Source organism: Choloepus didactylus, chromosome 3 (assembly GCF_015220235.1).
Source record: "Choloepus didactylus isolate mChoDid1 chromosome 3, mChoDid1.pri, whole genome shotgun sequence".
NCBI classification, from domain to species: Eukaryota; Metazoa; Chordata; class Mammalia; order Pilosa; family Megalonychidae; genus Choloepus; species Choloepus didactylus.
Window position 1 is genome coordinate 2210822 of NC_051309.1, and position 15331 is coordinate 2226152.

The window sequence follows — 15331 nt, forward strand, 5'->3', positions numbered from 1 at the left end:
CCTTGACCCCAGGGCCTACTACACCCTGAAGAAAGGAGTTCCAGGTTCCAAATGGAAAGAAAAGCTTAAGTAGATAACCATAATATTTTGTTTAAAAAGAAAGAAAGAGGCATGGTGAGAAAGTAAGGGGAGTAAGTGTACACGTATACTGCACCCAAACGGCAAATGGTTTCCCTTCCGGGCTAAGGGTGGCCTGGGCAGTGCTTTTCAGTAGACGCGCAGGAGGAGGTCAGCAAGGGAGCAGCAGCACAGAACAGAGGGGTGTGGATGGGCCGCCACGTGGGGCTGTGCTGGTTGTGCACTGCACAAGCCTAGAAGTTCTCAGTGACACCCAAAAGTGCGGCAGCCCCTGGAGGCATGCGGTGTACAGTCCTTACCTTGGCAGTAGACGAGGCTTCTTCTTTTAAGACAGGAACATCTGAAGAGTGGGAGGATGGTATGTAAAGAAATGCTGAGGCCGCGGAAGGCAGTTGAGGGGCTCTTGTCTGAGACCCTCTACTTTGTCACTGGAGTAAGAGGGGAGGTCCTCTTCTGAGATTAAGAGGGAAGGGTGCACATTTGAGGAAAGTCAAAAAGGGTTTGAGCAAGACAAGATGAAGAGACCACAAGGGCCCGCTCAGGTGAGATGGATGCGGACTTTCTCCAGCACCTTGGGGTGGGTCGGGAAAGCAGACAATGGGGGTTACTCAGAACCACAGAGCGGCAGCCCAGGAGGGGACAAGGTCAAGGAGCACAGGGCCCTAAGGGGTGGCTGATGGGCTGAGTGGAGAGCAAGAGAGCCCTTGTGTGTCTTCAGGGACTTGGGGATCAACCCACAGATATTCCTGAGCGCCCAGCAAGGTGCTGCTCTCGGCTCTAAGAAGGTCAAAGATCAAGAAGACAGGGTCTGAGCCCTCAGGGCTCACCCCTTGGGGAAGGAGAGAGACTGATACACCATCGCTAGGTAATAGGCCAAGCGACAGAACTGTGGGCAGGGCTCTGAGGGCAGGGAGAGGGCTCGGAGGATGGGCGAGTCCAACGAGAATGAACAGCAGATTTAACGGAGAGGTGGACAAGGAGAAGGCTGGTGAGGCTGGGGGGCCAGACCCCAGGGACAGTGCAGTCCCCAGGAGAAGGGCAGAGGACGGGTGGAGAGAAAGTCAGCGAGGAAGCCTGCAGGACCCGGACGGCAGGACCTGGACGGTGGGGGGCGGGGCGCGGCGAGGCCGGTGCTGCCAGCTGCGCCCTCACTCCTCACGTGGCTCCCCTGCAGAGGGGCTCATTCACCCAGCACCCCGCTCCTCCTGCTTTGCAAATATTTCATTATTCTTTGATTTTTGTAGCTTTTCCTGCTGCTACCATCGTAAACATAATTTCCACTACTACTCTTTAAAATTCAGCTTAGTATGCACTAACATTCTCATTCCTCTGTCCCCTTCACGTAAAATATTCCTTCCTGAAGTTTCTGTTCAAATGAGAGTCTTGTTGAGGTAGCAGTTTTAGAGAGGAGATTTTCTGATCAAAAGGGAAGTTTGGATTTTCTTCTGTTCATTCATTTATTTGACAAACACTCGCTGAGTCCTCACAACCCGTGGGACCCGGCAGTGAACAGCCTCGGGGAGCTGACACTGGGGTGAGGGGCAGGGAAGGAACAGAGGCGAACATGCTTTACTGCAGGGCGTGGTGCTGCCAGGAAGGAAAGACAGGCATTTGTTGACTTGCCCAACAAAACCTGAGGCCGTCTGCCTCTGCAATTCTCTTTTAGTTCCAGCCACTGTCCTTGCCACTGCTGGGCAGGGACTGTCACCTGTAGCCAGGTGCACGCCGAGTCCCTTTGCTGGGGCAGGGAGCTCATACTCCCCGTACCACAGGCCTTTGTTGACTTGTATCGCCACTGACCTACAGGGCATGGAGGGCTTGCACTTTTTATTTTTCCAATATTTCTATTACATTCTCTGGCACAGTGAAAGCTACCAGTTCTTTCATAATTAAGAATCTCTTGGCATCCTAGTTATCTACTCTTTTCAGAATGATTAACTACTGGAGAAAAATGTAATTTTGTTCTTATGAAAATAGCCTTGGAATAACTTCAGGCTGTTAAAATCATGCCAGCATTCTTGCAGATCTGATAATATTACGAGCTCATATATCTTACCACTGTGAAGTCAGGGTTGAAAATACATCATCTCTTTCAGGTTCCTGGAATAACTTCAAAAGTTCTGGATCCCCAGATAAGTGGGCAAGAATGCGCAATTCAATCTGTGAGAAGTCTGTTAAACAGAATTCTGCATTAATTCAAACTCTCCCAACAATGTCTCTAATCGTTGCCACCTTCCCCTTTCCCCCACCAACACTCAGGCTCCCCACCATTCTGCTCCCCTCCTCTCTGCCGCACCAGGCCTCAGCATCCCTACCCCCCATCTGCCGCGCTCCTCGGCCTCAGGGCTACCAGCTACTCTCTGCCTGCGAGTCCCAGAGACCTCGCGCTGGCTCCTGTGAGGCCACGACGCCTCCAGGGCGGGCTGTATTCACTCACTCAGTATTCATTCTCTGGGAGAGTACATCATTATTCTATAAAGGGCCTTCTATGTGTCAGGCTCTGTTCTTGGGATATATGAGTGAAGAAAACAGACAAAACCCCCTTCCTCGTATACTCTAGAAGGCGGAGACAGAGGGAGTAAATCATTCAGTGTGATAGAAGACAATAAAGGAAATGGGGAAACAGAGCAAGGTATGGGCTTTGGGAGTGAGCGAGTGTTTGTGTGCAGGGGCGGGGGCAGGGGAGGGGGTTGGAGTTATGAACAGGGACATCAACGTGGCCTCGTCAAGAAGGTGCTATTTGAGCAAAGGTACAGAACAGGTGAAGGAGGGGGCCAAGACGATCTCCGATCTCCATGGGGCGGGGTGGGGGCTCCAGCAGTGTGAGGACAAATGCCTGAGGTGGGCGTGTCTGGCTGCTGAGGAGCGACCAAAAGACCAGCGTGTGCAGCAGGTGAGCAAGGCCGAGAGCAACAGGTAATGAGGACAGAGGGGGACGGAGGGGGCGCACTGCATGGGGCGGGGGAGGGGTACCTGGGATCTAGATAAGGGAAAGCAAGGGGAGCCTCAGAGCTGCTGGAAGCAGAAGATCCGCTATTTACTGTGAATAAGAAATCCTTGTTTCATGTAAGTATTTGCCTTCGGATTTATTTCAGAGAATAAGCTCTGTAAGTACCTTTGAATTATTCAGTTTCTGAATATTTTGAACAATATGGAAACACCTATCTTGAGCTACAGTTACATGTGGTGTCTCTCCAACCGCCTGCAAGTACCTGCTGCCAGGAAGGTACGGCCTTTGGAAGAAATAAACATGGTCCTTGGAGAGATCATGAGGATTTCATCTTCTGTACCTGAACAAGCAGTTAGAGAGCAATTGGGGAATTTGGTCATGAATCATCTCAGCTAGTCCTCATAGAAAATTATCTTAACATCATTCTAAGGTCAAAAGAGCCTAGATTTCTGATTTTTCTGAATATTTTTATTAAGGTAATTTTAATATAAACTACTAAAAATTAAATCAACTATTAAGATTCTCTGTTCTGCTCTTTTGTTGTTCAAATGTGGTCTCTCTCTCTCTCTAAGCCAACTCAGCAGGTAAACTCACTGCCCTCCCCACTATGTGGGACATGACTCCCAGGAGTGTAAATCTCCCTGGCAACATGGGACATGACTTCCAGGGATGAGCCTGGACCTGGCACTGTGGGATTGAGAAAGCCTTCTTGGACCAAAAGGGGGAAAAGAAATGAAACAAAATAAAGTTTCAGTGGCTGAGAGATCTCAAATAGTCGAGAGGTCATTCTGGAAGTTATTCTTATGCATTTTATAGATATCCATTTTTAGTTTTTAGTGAATTGGAATAGCTAGAAGGAAATACCTGAAACTGTTGAACTGTAACCTAGTAGCCTTGATTCTTCAAGACAACTGTATAACTATATAGCTTACATGGGTGTGAAAACCTTGTGGCTCACACTCCCTTTATCCAGTGTATGGACAGATGAGTAGAAAAATGAGGACAAAAAGTAAATGAATAATAGGGAGGGATGGGGGGATGGGGTGTTTTGGGTGTTCTTTTTTACTTTAACTTTTATTTTATTCTTTTCTGTGTGTGATAATGAAAATGTTCAAAAACTGATTTTGGAGATGAATGCACAACTACATAATGGTACTGTGAACAACTGATTGTACACTGTGGATGACTGTATGGCTGGTGACTATATCTCAATAAAATTGAACTAGTAAAAAACAGATTTTCTGTTCTGTTTAGCATTTCTTAATGAAAAAAAGAAAAATGACACTGCAACTTCACATACTGCAGTAAGAGCGGCCCAGGCACTCTCTCAGCCTTATTGGTTAGGGTATTGACGCTGGGTGAGCACCTTCCATGATTTTCCCACGAGCCAATTTTAAAGAGGCAGTGGAAACAAAGCTGCTCATTAGTACCTTCCCCCATTCTGTTTAAGTCTGACTATGTGTATTTTTAAGAGGACCACTTGTCATGGCCCTCCAGGGCAGTAGGGACCACAGCCCCTGGAAGGACACCCCAGCGAGGGGTGCAGATATTTACTGCAAGTGGCAAGAGAAAGCAAGAGCTGCTCAGATTTGAACTTTCTCTTTTTTTTTTTAGAAAGCTAATCCTCAGTATTATAGTGGAATAGCTTAAAAGAGAGTAGAATTTTAGAATGTTTTATAAACATTTCAAAAGCCAGTTCTATTGCATGTGTGTTTGTTTTTTCTTTATTAGGAAGTTGGTGGGGGAGAGATTGGTAGGAGGGGAGCTACTTTCTTTGTATAATTATCATCTATTTTAACTTGTAAACTGCTAAAAGGGAGGTACGGTATCTCTTTAGCTGTATTTTTTTCCTCAAGGTATTTTTAAATCCTAGTCATGCAAATACAGAAGAGAACTTCAGGAAAGTTAAGAAGTTAGTTAATGTAGAAAAGCTATTACAAACAGTTCTAGGGTTTTAGAAAAAAAGTTATGCAAGATTTTAGCAAAGTAGGAAAAAAATGTTACCTTTAAAGTTTTGAGGCCTAGTGATCTGAATTGGGTGTTTAGAGATACCCTGGATATTCTGTCAATAATAAGAGGAGAATGACTTCAGTTGAAACACATAATCAAATCAATCTGTACCATTTCATGTTATTTAAAGTGTGTCACATTTTAGTAAATGTTGACTAAAGAAGTAATGCCAATAATTACCATATAAGTGTCTTAATGTTCAATACAATGGTCCAATCTGAAGCCTCATGTCTACGGGAATACCACTAAGTATAATCAGCAACCCCGGAGCAGAACTGTCTCCCTCCAGGCTGCATGACCAGGCAGCGGCCTCACACTGACAGCACTTCTCCTAATGGTGGCCTAAATTATGAGCTTAGTCAGCTTCTTACAAACCCTATAAAATATGCTAAAGGTAGATTTCTATGAAATTTGTATGTTCTGCTTTCACTGAAAATGTACTTTAGAGAGGACTGTGGGACGATGGTAGTGTAGGACGCTGCAGGAGTCACTCCCGCCCCCTGAACAACAACAAGCTGGCAGGGACTGTCTGCATGGACTCCCTGGAACCCTGGAGTGCGGTGGAGCACTGTGCAGCACCAGGGAGGAGCCGGAGGTGGAGGCTGGTAAACTGTGGCAAACACTGGTGCATTTCACCGTCTGGGCGGTGGCTCCCATCCCCTTGCCCCAGCCTCGGGCAGGCAGCACTTGGACTACCACTCAGGTTCCTGGGGCAGCTGGCTGGGTGGGCAGTAAGGAGCAAGGCCTCCAAACTTCGGGTGTGTGTGGTCTGATTGCTGATCAATGCTCCTGACCAGCTCCTTCAGATCACTGGGGGCAGTTCTGAGGGCGGCCATCGTTCCAAACCCCTCAGGCAAAACCTGCAGAGGAGTCTCATAGAGGCAGGAACTATTTTACTTTTCTCTTTTCCCTCCATTTGGGAGCAAAGGGAGTTTGGAAAAATCACAAATTGATGGCTCCAGCCTACAGAACAACAATAACAGCAAAACCTAGCAATCCTAGAGGAGTGGGAGAACTAGACTGTCAGTGTCACAACATAACACAGAGAACATCCAGTTCTCAAAAAAGAGTCATACAACATACAAAGAAACAGGAAAGAATGGCCCATTCATAGGAAAAAAGATTTTGCCAGAAACCATCCCTGAGGAAACTCATAAATTGGATTTATTAGTCAAAGACTTTAAATCAACTGTCTTAAATATGTTCAATAAGCTAAAGGAATTCATAAACAGAGAGCTAAAGGAAATTAGGAAAACACTAATATGGAAGTTATGAAAGGGAACCAAACAGAAATTTGGGGGCTAAAAAGTACAGTAATTGAAATGAAAAACCCATGAGACAGATTCAACAGCAGATTTGAACAAGCAGAAGAAAGGATCAGTGAACCTGAAAACAAGAATAGTGAAATGACCCAACATGAGGAGCAGAAACAAAAAATAATGAAGAAAAATGAACAGAGCCAGAAGACCTGTGGGACACCAACAGGCACACCAACATACACATTGTTGGAGTCCCAGAAGGATTAGAGAGAGAGAAACAAGCGGAAAAAGCGTTTGAAGAAATAATGGCTGAAAACTTCCCAAATCTGATAAAAGACATGAATATACACATCCCAGACACTAAACAAACTCCAAGAAGCATAGACTCTAAGAAATCTACCCCAAGATATATTAGAGCAAAATTGTCACCCAAAGACAAAGAGGATTTTGAAAGCAGGAAGAGAAAAGCAATTTGTCTCATACAAGATATCCCCAATAAGATTAACAGTGCATTTCTCATTAGACACTATGGAGACAAGAAAAAAGCGGAGGGTTTTGTAAAATCCTAAAAGAAAAAAAAACTATCAACCAAGAATTCTGTATTTGGCAAAATTATCTTTCAAAAATCAAGGAGATATGAATGAAATGGACTTGGTTAGGACTAAGGTAATTCAGACTAAAAGGTAAAGGACGATACTGATGGTGTTTTAAAACTTGAACTTCTGTATGAGACCAAAGGAAGAGATGTTTATTTGGTGTAAAATCTATATTTTCTGTAGCACACTATATAATTTAACTTGTATAGTCAGCTTATTCAAACACCATAATTACACGGAACTTTGAATAGGGAGTGAGATCTGGTTGGTTTGTACAGGTTGGCGTGAAGCTCCAATACATCCCAGATAAATTTGGGCAGAGAATAAAAATGTATTTGCAAAGGCCCCTTGAGGCACTGGGGGAAAATGTGGAAATATTAAACCTCCCCAGCTGGGGAATTACTGATATTCTCACAAGTATTGTGGACTACCAATTTAGAAGGTCAAGCCCTCAATCTTGGGGCTTGGCCCTATGAAGCCTGTTACTGCAAAGGAAAGGCGAAGCCTACTTATAACTATGCCTAAGAGTCACCCCCAGAGAACCTCTTTTGTTGCTCAGATATGGCCTTTCTCTCTAAGCCAACTCTGCAGGTAAATTCTCTGCCCTCCTCCCTTATGTGAGACATGATTCCCAGGGGGTGTAAATCTCCCTGGCAATGTGGGACATGACTCCCAGGGATGAGCCTTGACCTAGAATCGAGAGATTGAGAAAGCCATCTTGACCAAAAGGGGGAAGAGAAATGAAACAAAATATAGTTTCAGTGGCTGAGAGATTTCAAATGGAGTCGAGAGGACATTCTGGAGGTTATTCTTATGTACTACATAGATATCCCTTTTTAGTTTTTAGTATATTGGAATAGCTAGAAGGAAATACCTGAAACTGTTGAACTGCAACCCAGTAGCCTTGATTCTTGAAGATGATCATATAATTATATAGCTTACTATGTGATCATGTGATTAGGAAAACCTTCTGGCTCACACTCCCTTTATCCAGTGTCTGAACAGATGAGTAGAAAAATGGGGACAAAAAGTAAATGAATAATAGGGAGGGACGGGGGGTGTGGGATGTTTTGGGTGCTCTTTTTTACTTTAATTTTTATTCTTATTCTTATTTTTTTGTGGTAATGAAAATATTCAAAAATTAACTGTGGTAATGAATACACAACTATATGATGGTACTATGAACAACTGATTGTATGCTTTGGATGAAAATATGGTATGTGAATATACTCAATAAAATTGAATTTAAAAAATAAAGGAGGAATTATGGCATTTACAGATAACCAAAAGCTTATAGAGTTCATTACCAGAAGACCTGCCCTAAAGAATGCTAAAGGAAGTCCTTCAGGTTGAAATAAAAGGACCATAGAGGGTAACTCAAAGCAAAAAGAGAAATAAAGAATACCGGTAAATGTAATTGCATAGGTAAATATAAAATTCTGTATTATTGTGCTTCCTGATTTATACCTGCTTTCCCCCCACATGACAACAGGCAAATGAGTAAAAAACATCTTAAATCTATGTTAATGGGCATAAAATGTATAAAGGTGCACTCTGAGTCAATAACAACTTAAAGGGGGAGAGAAGGAGCTATATAGGAGTAGAGAGTTTGTGTAGCACTAAAACTAGGTCAGTACTAGTGAAATCAGGTTGTTATTAATTTAAGATGCTAACTGTAATTACAAAGGTAACCACTACAAAAATAACGAAAAATATAGAGAGAAAAAGAAAAAAGAAGGGAATCAAAATGGTACATTACAAAAAAGGAACTAAATACAAAATTAAAAAAAAGTAATAGGGTAACTGGGGAACAAAAAACATACAAGACATATGAAAAATGAATAGCTCAATGGCAATAGGAAATCCTTCCTTCTCAGTTATTAATCTTGAAATGTCAATGGATTAAACTCCCCTACTAAAAAGCAGAGATTGCTAAATTCGTTGAGAAAGCATGATCCATCTATACACTGTCTACAAGAGACTCATTCTTGGTACAAAGACACAAAAAGTTTGAAAGTAAAAAACTGCAAAAAGATAGTTTATGCAAAGAGTAACCAAAAGAGAACTGGAGTGGCTATATTGTCAGACAAAATAGACTTTAAGTAAAAGATTACAAGAGACAAAGCAGTATATATATGTTGATAAAAGGTTCAATTCAACTAGAAGACATAATGATTATAAACATATATGCATCTCACAACACAAAATTTATGAAGCAAGAAATGACAGAATTGAAGGGAGAAATAGATATTTCAACAGTAATAGTCAGAGTCACCAACACACCACTTTCACTAGTTGACAGGACATCTCAGCAGCATCAGTAAGGAAACAGAGGACTTGAACAACACTATGAAACAATTAGACTTAACGGACATATATAGACCACTCCACGCAACAGAAGAGAATACACATTCTTCTCAAGTGCACATGGAACATGCTCCAGGTGAGATCACACATTAACTGACAAAGTCTTAATAAATTTAAAACCACTAGAATCACACAAGTTATCTTCTCAGACTACAACGAAATAAAGTTAGAAATCAACAACAGAAGGAAAACTGGAAAATTTATAAATATGTGGAAATTAAATGGCATACTATTATAAAAGCAAAGGGTCAAAGTAGAAATCACAGGGAAATTGGGAAATATCTTGAGATGAATGAAAATGAAAATACAACATATCAAAACTTATAGGATGCTTAGAAGGCAGTACTCAGAGGGAAAGTTATAGCTCTAAATAATGCCTACATAAAAAAGAATGACTACCAATTTCTAACCTAATTTCACACTTACAGAAACTAGAACAAGAAAAGCAACTAAACCTAAAGTTAGTAGGAGGAAGGAAATAGTAAAGAGTAGAGCAGAGATAAATGAAATAGAGGATATAAAAACAACAGATAGACACTCAAAAGAGAAGGGGTTGAAGATGGCGGCTAGGTGAGATAGGGCAAAAACACACCTCCGTGAAAAATACTAGATAAAAGCCAGAAAGCGACTGTTCTGGTTTGCTAATGCTGCAGAATGCAAAACACAAGAGACGGATTGGCTTTTATAAAAAGGGCGTTTATTTGACTACACAGTTACAGTCTTTTTTTTTTTTTTATCATCATTTTATTGAGATATATTCACATACCACGCAGTCATACAAAACAAATTGTACTTTCGATTGTTTACCGTACCATTACATAGTTGTACATTCATCACCTAAATCAATCCCTGACACCTTCATTAGCACACACACAAAAATAACAAGAATAATAATTAGAGTGAAAAAGAGCAATTGAAGTAAAAAAGAACACTAGGTACCTTTGTCTGTTTGTTTGCTTCCCCTACTTTTCTACACATCGATCCATAAACTAGACAAAGTGGAGTTTGGTCCTTATGGCATTCCCAATCCCACTGTCACCCCTCATAAGCTACATTTTTTTTTTTTTTTTTAACAATGCTACTATCTTTTTCTTTTTCTTTTTTTTTTTTTTTAATCATCATTTTATTGAGATATATTCACATACCACGCAGTCATACAAAACAAATTGTACTTTCGATTGTTTACAGTACCATTACATAGTTGTACATTCATCACCTAAATCAATCCCTGACACCTTCATTAGCACACACACAAAAATAACAAGAATAATAATTAGAGTGAAAAAGAGCAATTGAAGTAAAAAAGAACACTGGGTACCTTTGTCTGTTTGTTTCCTTCCCCTACTTTTCTACACATCCATCCATAAACTAGACAAAGTGGTGTTTGGTCCTTATGGCTTTCCCAATCCCATTGTCACCCCTCATAAGCTACATTTTTATACAACTGTCTTCGAGATTCATGGGTTCTGGGTTGTAGTTTGATAGTTTCAGGTATCCACCACCAGCTACCCCAATTCTTTAGAACCTAAAAAGGGTTGTCTAAAGTGTGCATAAGAGTGCCCACCAGAGTGATCTCTCGGCTCCTTTTGGAATCTCTCTGCCACTGAAGCTTATTTCATTTCCTTTCACATCCCCCTTTTGGTCAAGAAGATGTTCTCCGTCCCACGGTGCCAGGTCTACATTCCTCCCTGGGAGTCATATTCCACGTTGCCAGGGAGATTCACTTCCCTGGGTGTCTGATCCCACGTAGGGGGGAGGGCAGTGATTTCACCTTTCAAGTTGGCTTAGCCAGAGAGAGAGGGCCACATCTGAGCAACAAAGAGGCATTCAGGAGGAGACTCTTAGGCACAAATACAGGGAGGCCTAGCCTCTCCTTTGCAGCAACCGTCTTCCCAAGGGTAAAACTTATGGTAGAGGGCTCAACCCATCAAACCACCAGTCCCCTATGTCTGTGGTCATGTTAGCAACCATGGAGGTGGGGTAGGCGAATACCCCTGCATTCTCCACAGGCTCCTCAAAGGGGCACTACATCTTTTTTTTTTTTTTTTTTTTCCCTTGTTTTTCTTTTTTCTTTTTTTTTTTTTTTTTTTTTTTAACTTTCCCTTCTTTTTTCAAATCACCTGTATGAAAAAAAAAGTTAAAAAGAAAACAAACATACAATAAAAGAGCATTTCAAAGAGACCATAGCAAGGGAGTAAGAAAAAGACAACTAACCTAAGATAACTGCTTAACTTCCAACATGTTCCTACTTTACCCCAAGAAAGTTACATAATATAGCAACATTTCAGTGAACTTGTTCCTACTACAACCATCAGAAATTAACAGACCATAGTCATTTCTGGGCATCCCCAGAACGTTAAATAGCTTATCTGTTCTTCTTGGATTATTGTTCCCCCCTTCCTTAATTGCTCTCTACTGCTAGTTCCCCTACATTCTACATTATAAACCATTTGTTTTACATTTTTCAAAGTTCACATTAGTGGTAGCATATAATATTTCTCTTTTTGTGCCTGGCTTATTTCGCTCAGCATTATGTCTTCAAGGTTCATCCATGTTGTCATATGTTTCACCAGATCGTTCCTTCTTACTGCCGCGTAGTATTCCATCGTGTGTATATACCACATTTTATTTATCCACTCATCTGTTGATGGACATTTGGGTTGTTTCCATCTCTTGGCAATTGTGAATAATGCTGCTATGAACACTGGCGTGCAGATATCTGTTCGTGTCACTGCTTTCCGATCTTCCGGGTATATCCCGAGAAGTGCAATCGCTGGATCGAATGGTAGCTCTATCTCTAGTTTTCTAAGGAACTGCCAGACTGACTTCCAGAGTGGCTGAACCATTATACAGTCCCACCAACAATGAATAAGAGTTCCAATTTCTCCACATCCCCTCCAGCATTTGTAGTTTCCTGTTTGTTTAATGGCAGCCATTCTAACCGGTGTTAGATGGTATCTCATTGTGGTCTTAATTTGCATCTCTCTAATAGCTAGTGAAGCTGAACATTTTTTCATGTGTTTCTTGGCCATTTGTATTTCCTCTTCAGAGAACTGTCTTTTCATATCTTTTGCCCATTTTATAATTGGGCTGTCTGTACTATTGTCCTTGAGTTGTAGGATTTCTTTGTATATGCAAGATATCAGTCTTTTGTCAGATACATGGTTTCCAAAAATTTTTTCCCATTGAGTTGGCTGCCTCTTTACCTTTTTGAGAAATTCCTTTGAGGTGCAGAAACTTCTAAGCTTGAGGAGTTCCCATTTATCTATTTTCTCTTTTGTTGCTTGTGCTTTGGGTGTAAAGTCTAGGAAGTGGCCTCCTAATACAAGGTCTTGAAGATGTTTTCCTACATTATCTTCTAGGAGTTTAATGGTATTTTCTTTTATATTGAGATCTTTGGTCCATTTTGAGTTAATTTTTGTGTAGGGGGTGAGGTAGGGGTCCTCTTTCATTCTTTTGGATATGGATATCCAACTCTCCCAGCCCCATTTGTTGAAAAGACCATTATGGCTCAGTTCGGTGACTTTGGGGGCCTTATCAAAGATCAGTCGGCCATAGATCTGAGGGTCTATCTCTGAATTCTCAATTCGATTCCATTGATCTATATGTCTATCTTTGTGCCAGTACCATGCTGTTTTGGCAACTGTGGCTTTATAATAAGCTTCAAAGTCAGGGAGTGTAAGTCCTCCCACTTCGTTTTTCTTTTTTAAAGTGTCTTTAGCAATTCGAGGCATCTTCCCTTTCCAAATAAATTTGATAACTAGCTTTTCCAAGTCTGCAAAGTAGGTTGTTGGAATTTTGATTGGGATTGCATTGAATCTATAGATGAGTTTGGGTAGAATTGACATCTTAATGACATTTAGCCTTCCTATCCATGAACATGGAATATTTTTCCATCTTTTAAGGTCCCCTTCTATTTCTTTTAGTAGAGTTATGTAGTTTTCTTTGTATAGGTCTTTTACATCTTTGGTTAAGTTTATTCCTAGGTACTTGATTTTTTTAGTTGCTATTGAAAATGGTATCTTTTTCTTGAGTGTCTCTTCAGTTTGTTCATTTCTAGCATATAGAAACATTACTGACTTATGTGCATTAATCTTGTATCCCGCTACTTTGCTAAATTTGTTTATTAGCTCTAGTAGGTGTATCGTTGATTTCTCAGGGTTTTCTAGATATAAGATCATATCATCTGCAAACAATGACAGTTTTACTTCTTCTTTTCCAATTTGGATGCCTTTTATTTCTTTGTCTTGCCGGATTGCCCTGGCTAGCACTTCCAGCACAATGTTGAATAACAGTGGTGACAGCGGGCATCCTTGTCTTGTTCCTGATCTTAGAGGGAAGGCTTTCAGTCTCTCACCATTGAGTACTATGCTGGCTGTGGGTTTTTCATATATGCTCTTTATCATGTTGAGGAAGTTTCCTTCAATTCCTACCTTTTGAAGTGTTTTTATCAAAAACGGATGTTGGATTCTGTCAAATGCTTTTTCAGCATCTATTGAGATGATCAATTGATTTTTCCCTTTCGAGTTTTTAATGTGTTGTAATACATTGATTGTTTTTCTTATGTTGAACCATCCTTGCATGCCTGGAATGAACCCCACTTGGTCATGGTGTATGATTTTTTTAATGTGTCTTTGGATTCGATTTGCAAGTATTTTGTTGAGGATTTTTGCATCTATATTCATTAGGGAGATTGGCCGGTAGTTTTCCTTTTTTGTAGCATCTTTGCCTGGTTTTGGTATTAGATTGATGTTAGCTTCATAAAATGAGTTAGGTAGTGTTCCATTTTTTTCAATGTTTTGAAAGAGTTTGAGTAAGATTGGTGTCAGTTCTTTCTGGAAAGTTTGGTAGAATTCCCCTGTGAAGCCATCTGGCCCTGGGCATTTATTTGTGGGAAGATTTTTGATGACTGATTGGATCTCTTTGCTTGTGATGGGTTGGTTGAGGTCTTCTATTTCTTCTCTGGTCAGTCTAGGTTGTTCATATGTTTCCAGGAAATTGTCCATTTCTTCTACATTATCCAGTTTGTTGCCATACAGTTGTTCATAATATCCTTTTATAATTTTTTTAATTTCTTCAGGATCTGCAGTTATGTCACCTTTTTCATTCATTATTTTGTTTATATGGGTCTTCTCTCTTTTTGATTTTGTCAGTCTAGCTAGGGGCTTGTCAATCTTGTTGATCTTCTCAAAGAACCAACTTTTGGTGATATTTATCCTTTCTATTGTTTTTTTGTTCTCTATGTCATTTATTTCTGCTTTAATCCTTGTTATTTCTTTTCTTGTACTTGGTTTAGGATTGGTTTGCTGTTCATTTTCTAGCTTCTTCAGTTGATCCATTAGTTCTTTGATTTTGGCTCTTTCTTCCTTTTTAATATATGCGTTTAGTGCTATAAATTTCCCCCTTAGCACTGCTTTTGCTGCATCCCATAGGTTTTGGTATGTTGTGTTCTCATTTTCATTCATCTCTATATATTTAGCAATTTCTCTTGCTATTTCTTCTTTAACCCACTGATTGTTTAGGAGTGTGTTGTTTAACCTCCAGGTATTTGTGAATTTTCTAAGTCTCTGATGGTTATTGACTTCTAATTGTATTCCATTGTGGTCAGAGAATGTGCTTTGAATAATTTCAATCTTTTTAAATTTATTGAGGCTTGTTTTATGTCCCAGCATATGATCTATTCTGGAGAAAGTTCCGTGAGCACTAGAAAAGTATGTGTATCCTGGTGATTTGGGATGTAATGTTCTGTAGATGTCTGTTAAATCTAATTCATTTATCAGATTGTTTAGGTTTTCAATTTCCTTATTGGTCTTCTGTCTGGTTGATCTATCTATAGGAGAGAGTGATGTGTTGAAGTCTCCCACAATTATTGTGGAAACATCAATTGCTTCCTTTAGTTTTGCCAATGTTTCTCTCATGTATTTTGTGGCACCTTGATTGGGTGCATAGACATTTATGATTGTTATTTCTTCTTGCTGAATTGCCCCTTTTATTAGTATGTAGTGGCCTTCTTTGTCTCTCAAAACATCCCTGCATTTGAAGTCTATTTTATCTGAGATTAATATTGCTAC

At 40.5% G+C, this 15331-nt stretch overlaps 1 protein-coding gene across 5 annotated transcripts in view; it reads right to left on the reverse strand.

Moving 5' to 3' along the window:
• The window catches only part of POLN (DNA polymerase nu), a 237108-nt gene that overhangs the window by 75804 nt on the left and 145973 nt on the right, over nucleotides 1–15331 (reverse strand). For all 5 annotated transcript variants that reach the window (XM_037829257.1, XM_037829260.1, XM_037829259.1 and 2 more), the window contains 3 exons: nucleotides 5033–5090; nucleotides 3291–3368; nucleotides 2135–2249 (listed from right to left, as the gene is read on the reverse strand). In XM_037829257.1, the coding sequence (XP_037685185.1) occupies nucleotides 2135–2249; nucleotides 3291–3368; nucleotides 5033–5090 (251 nt within the window). The remainder of the gene's footprint in view (nucleotides 1–2134; nucleotides 2250–3290; nucleotides 3369–5032; nucleotides 5091–15331) is intronic.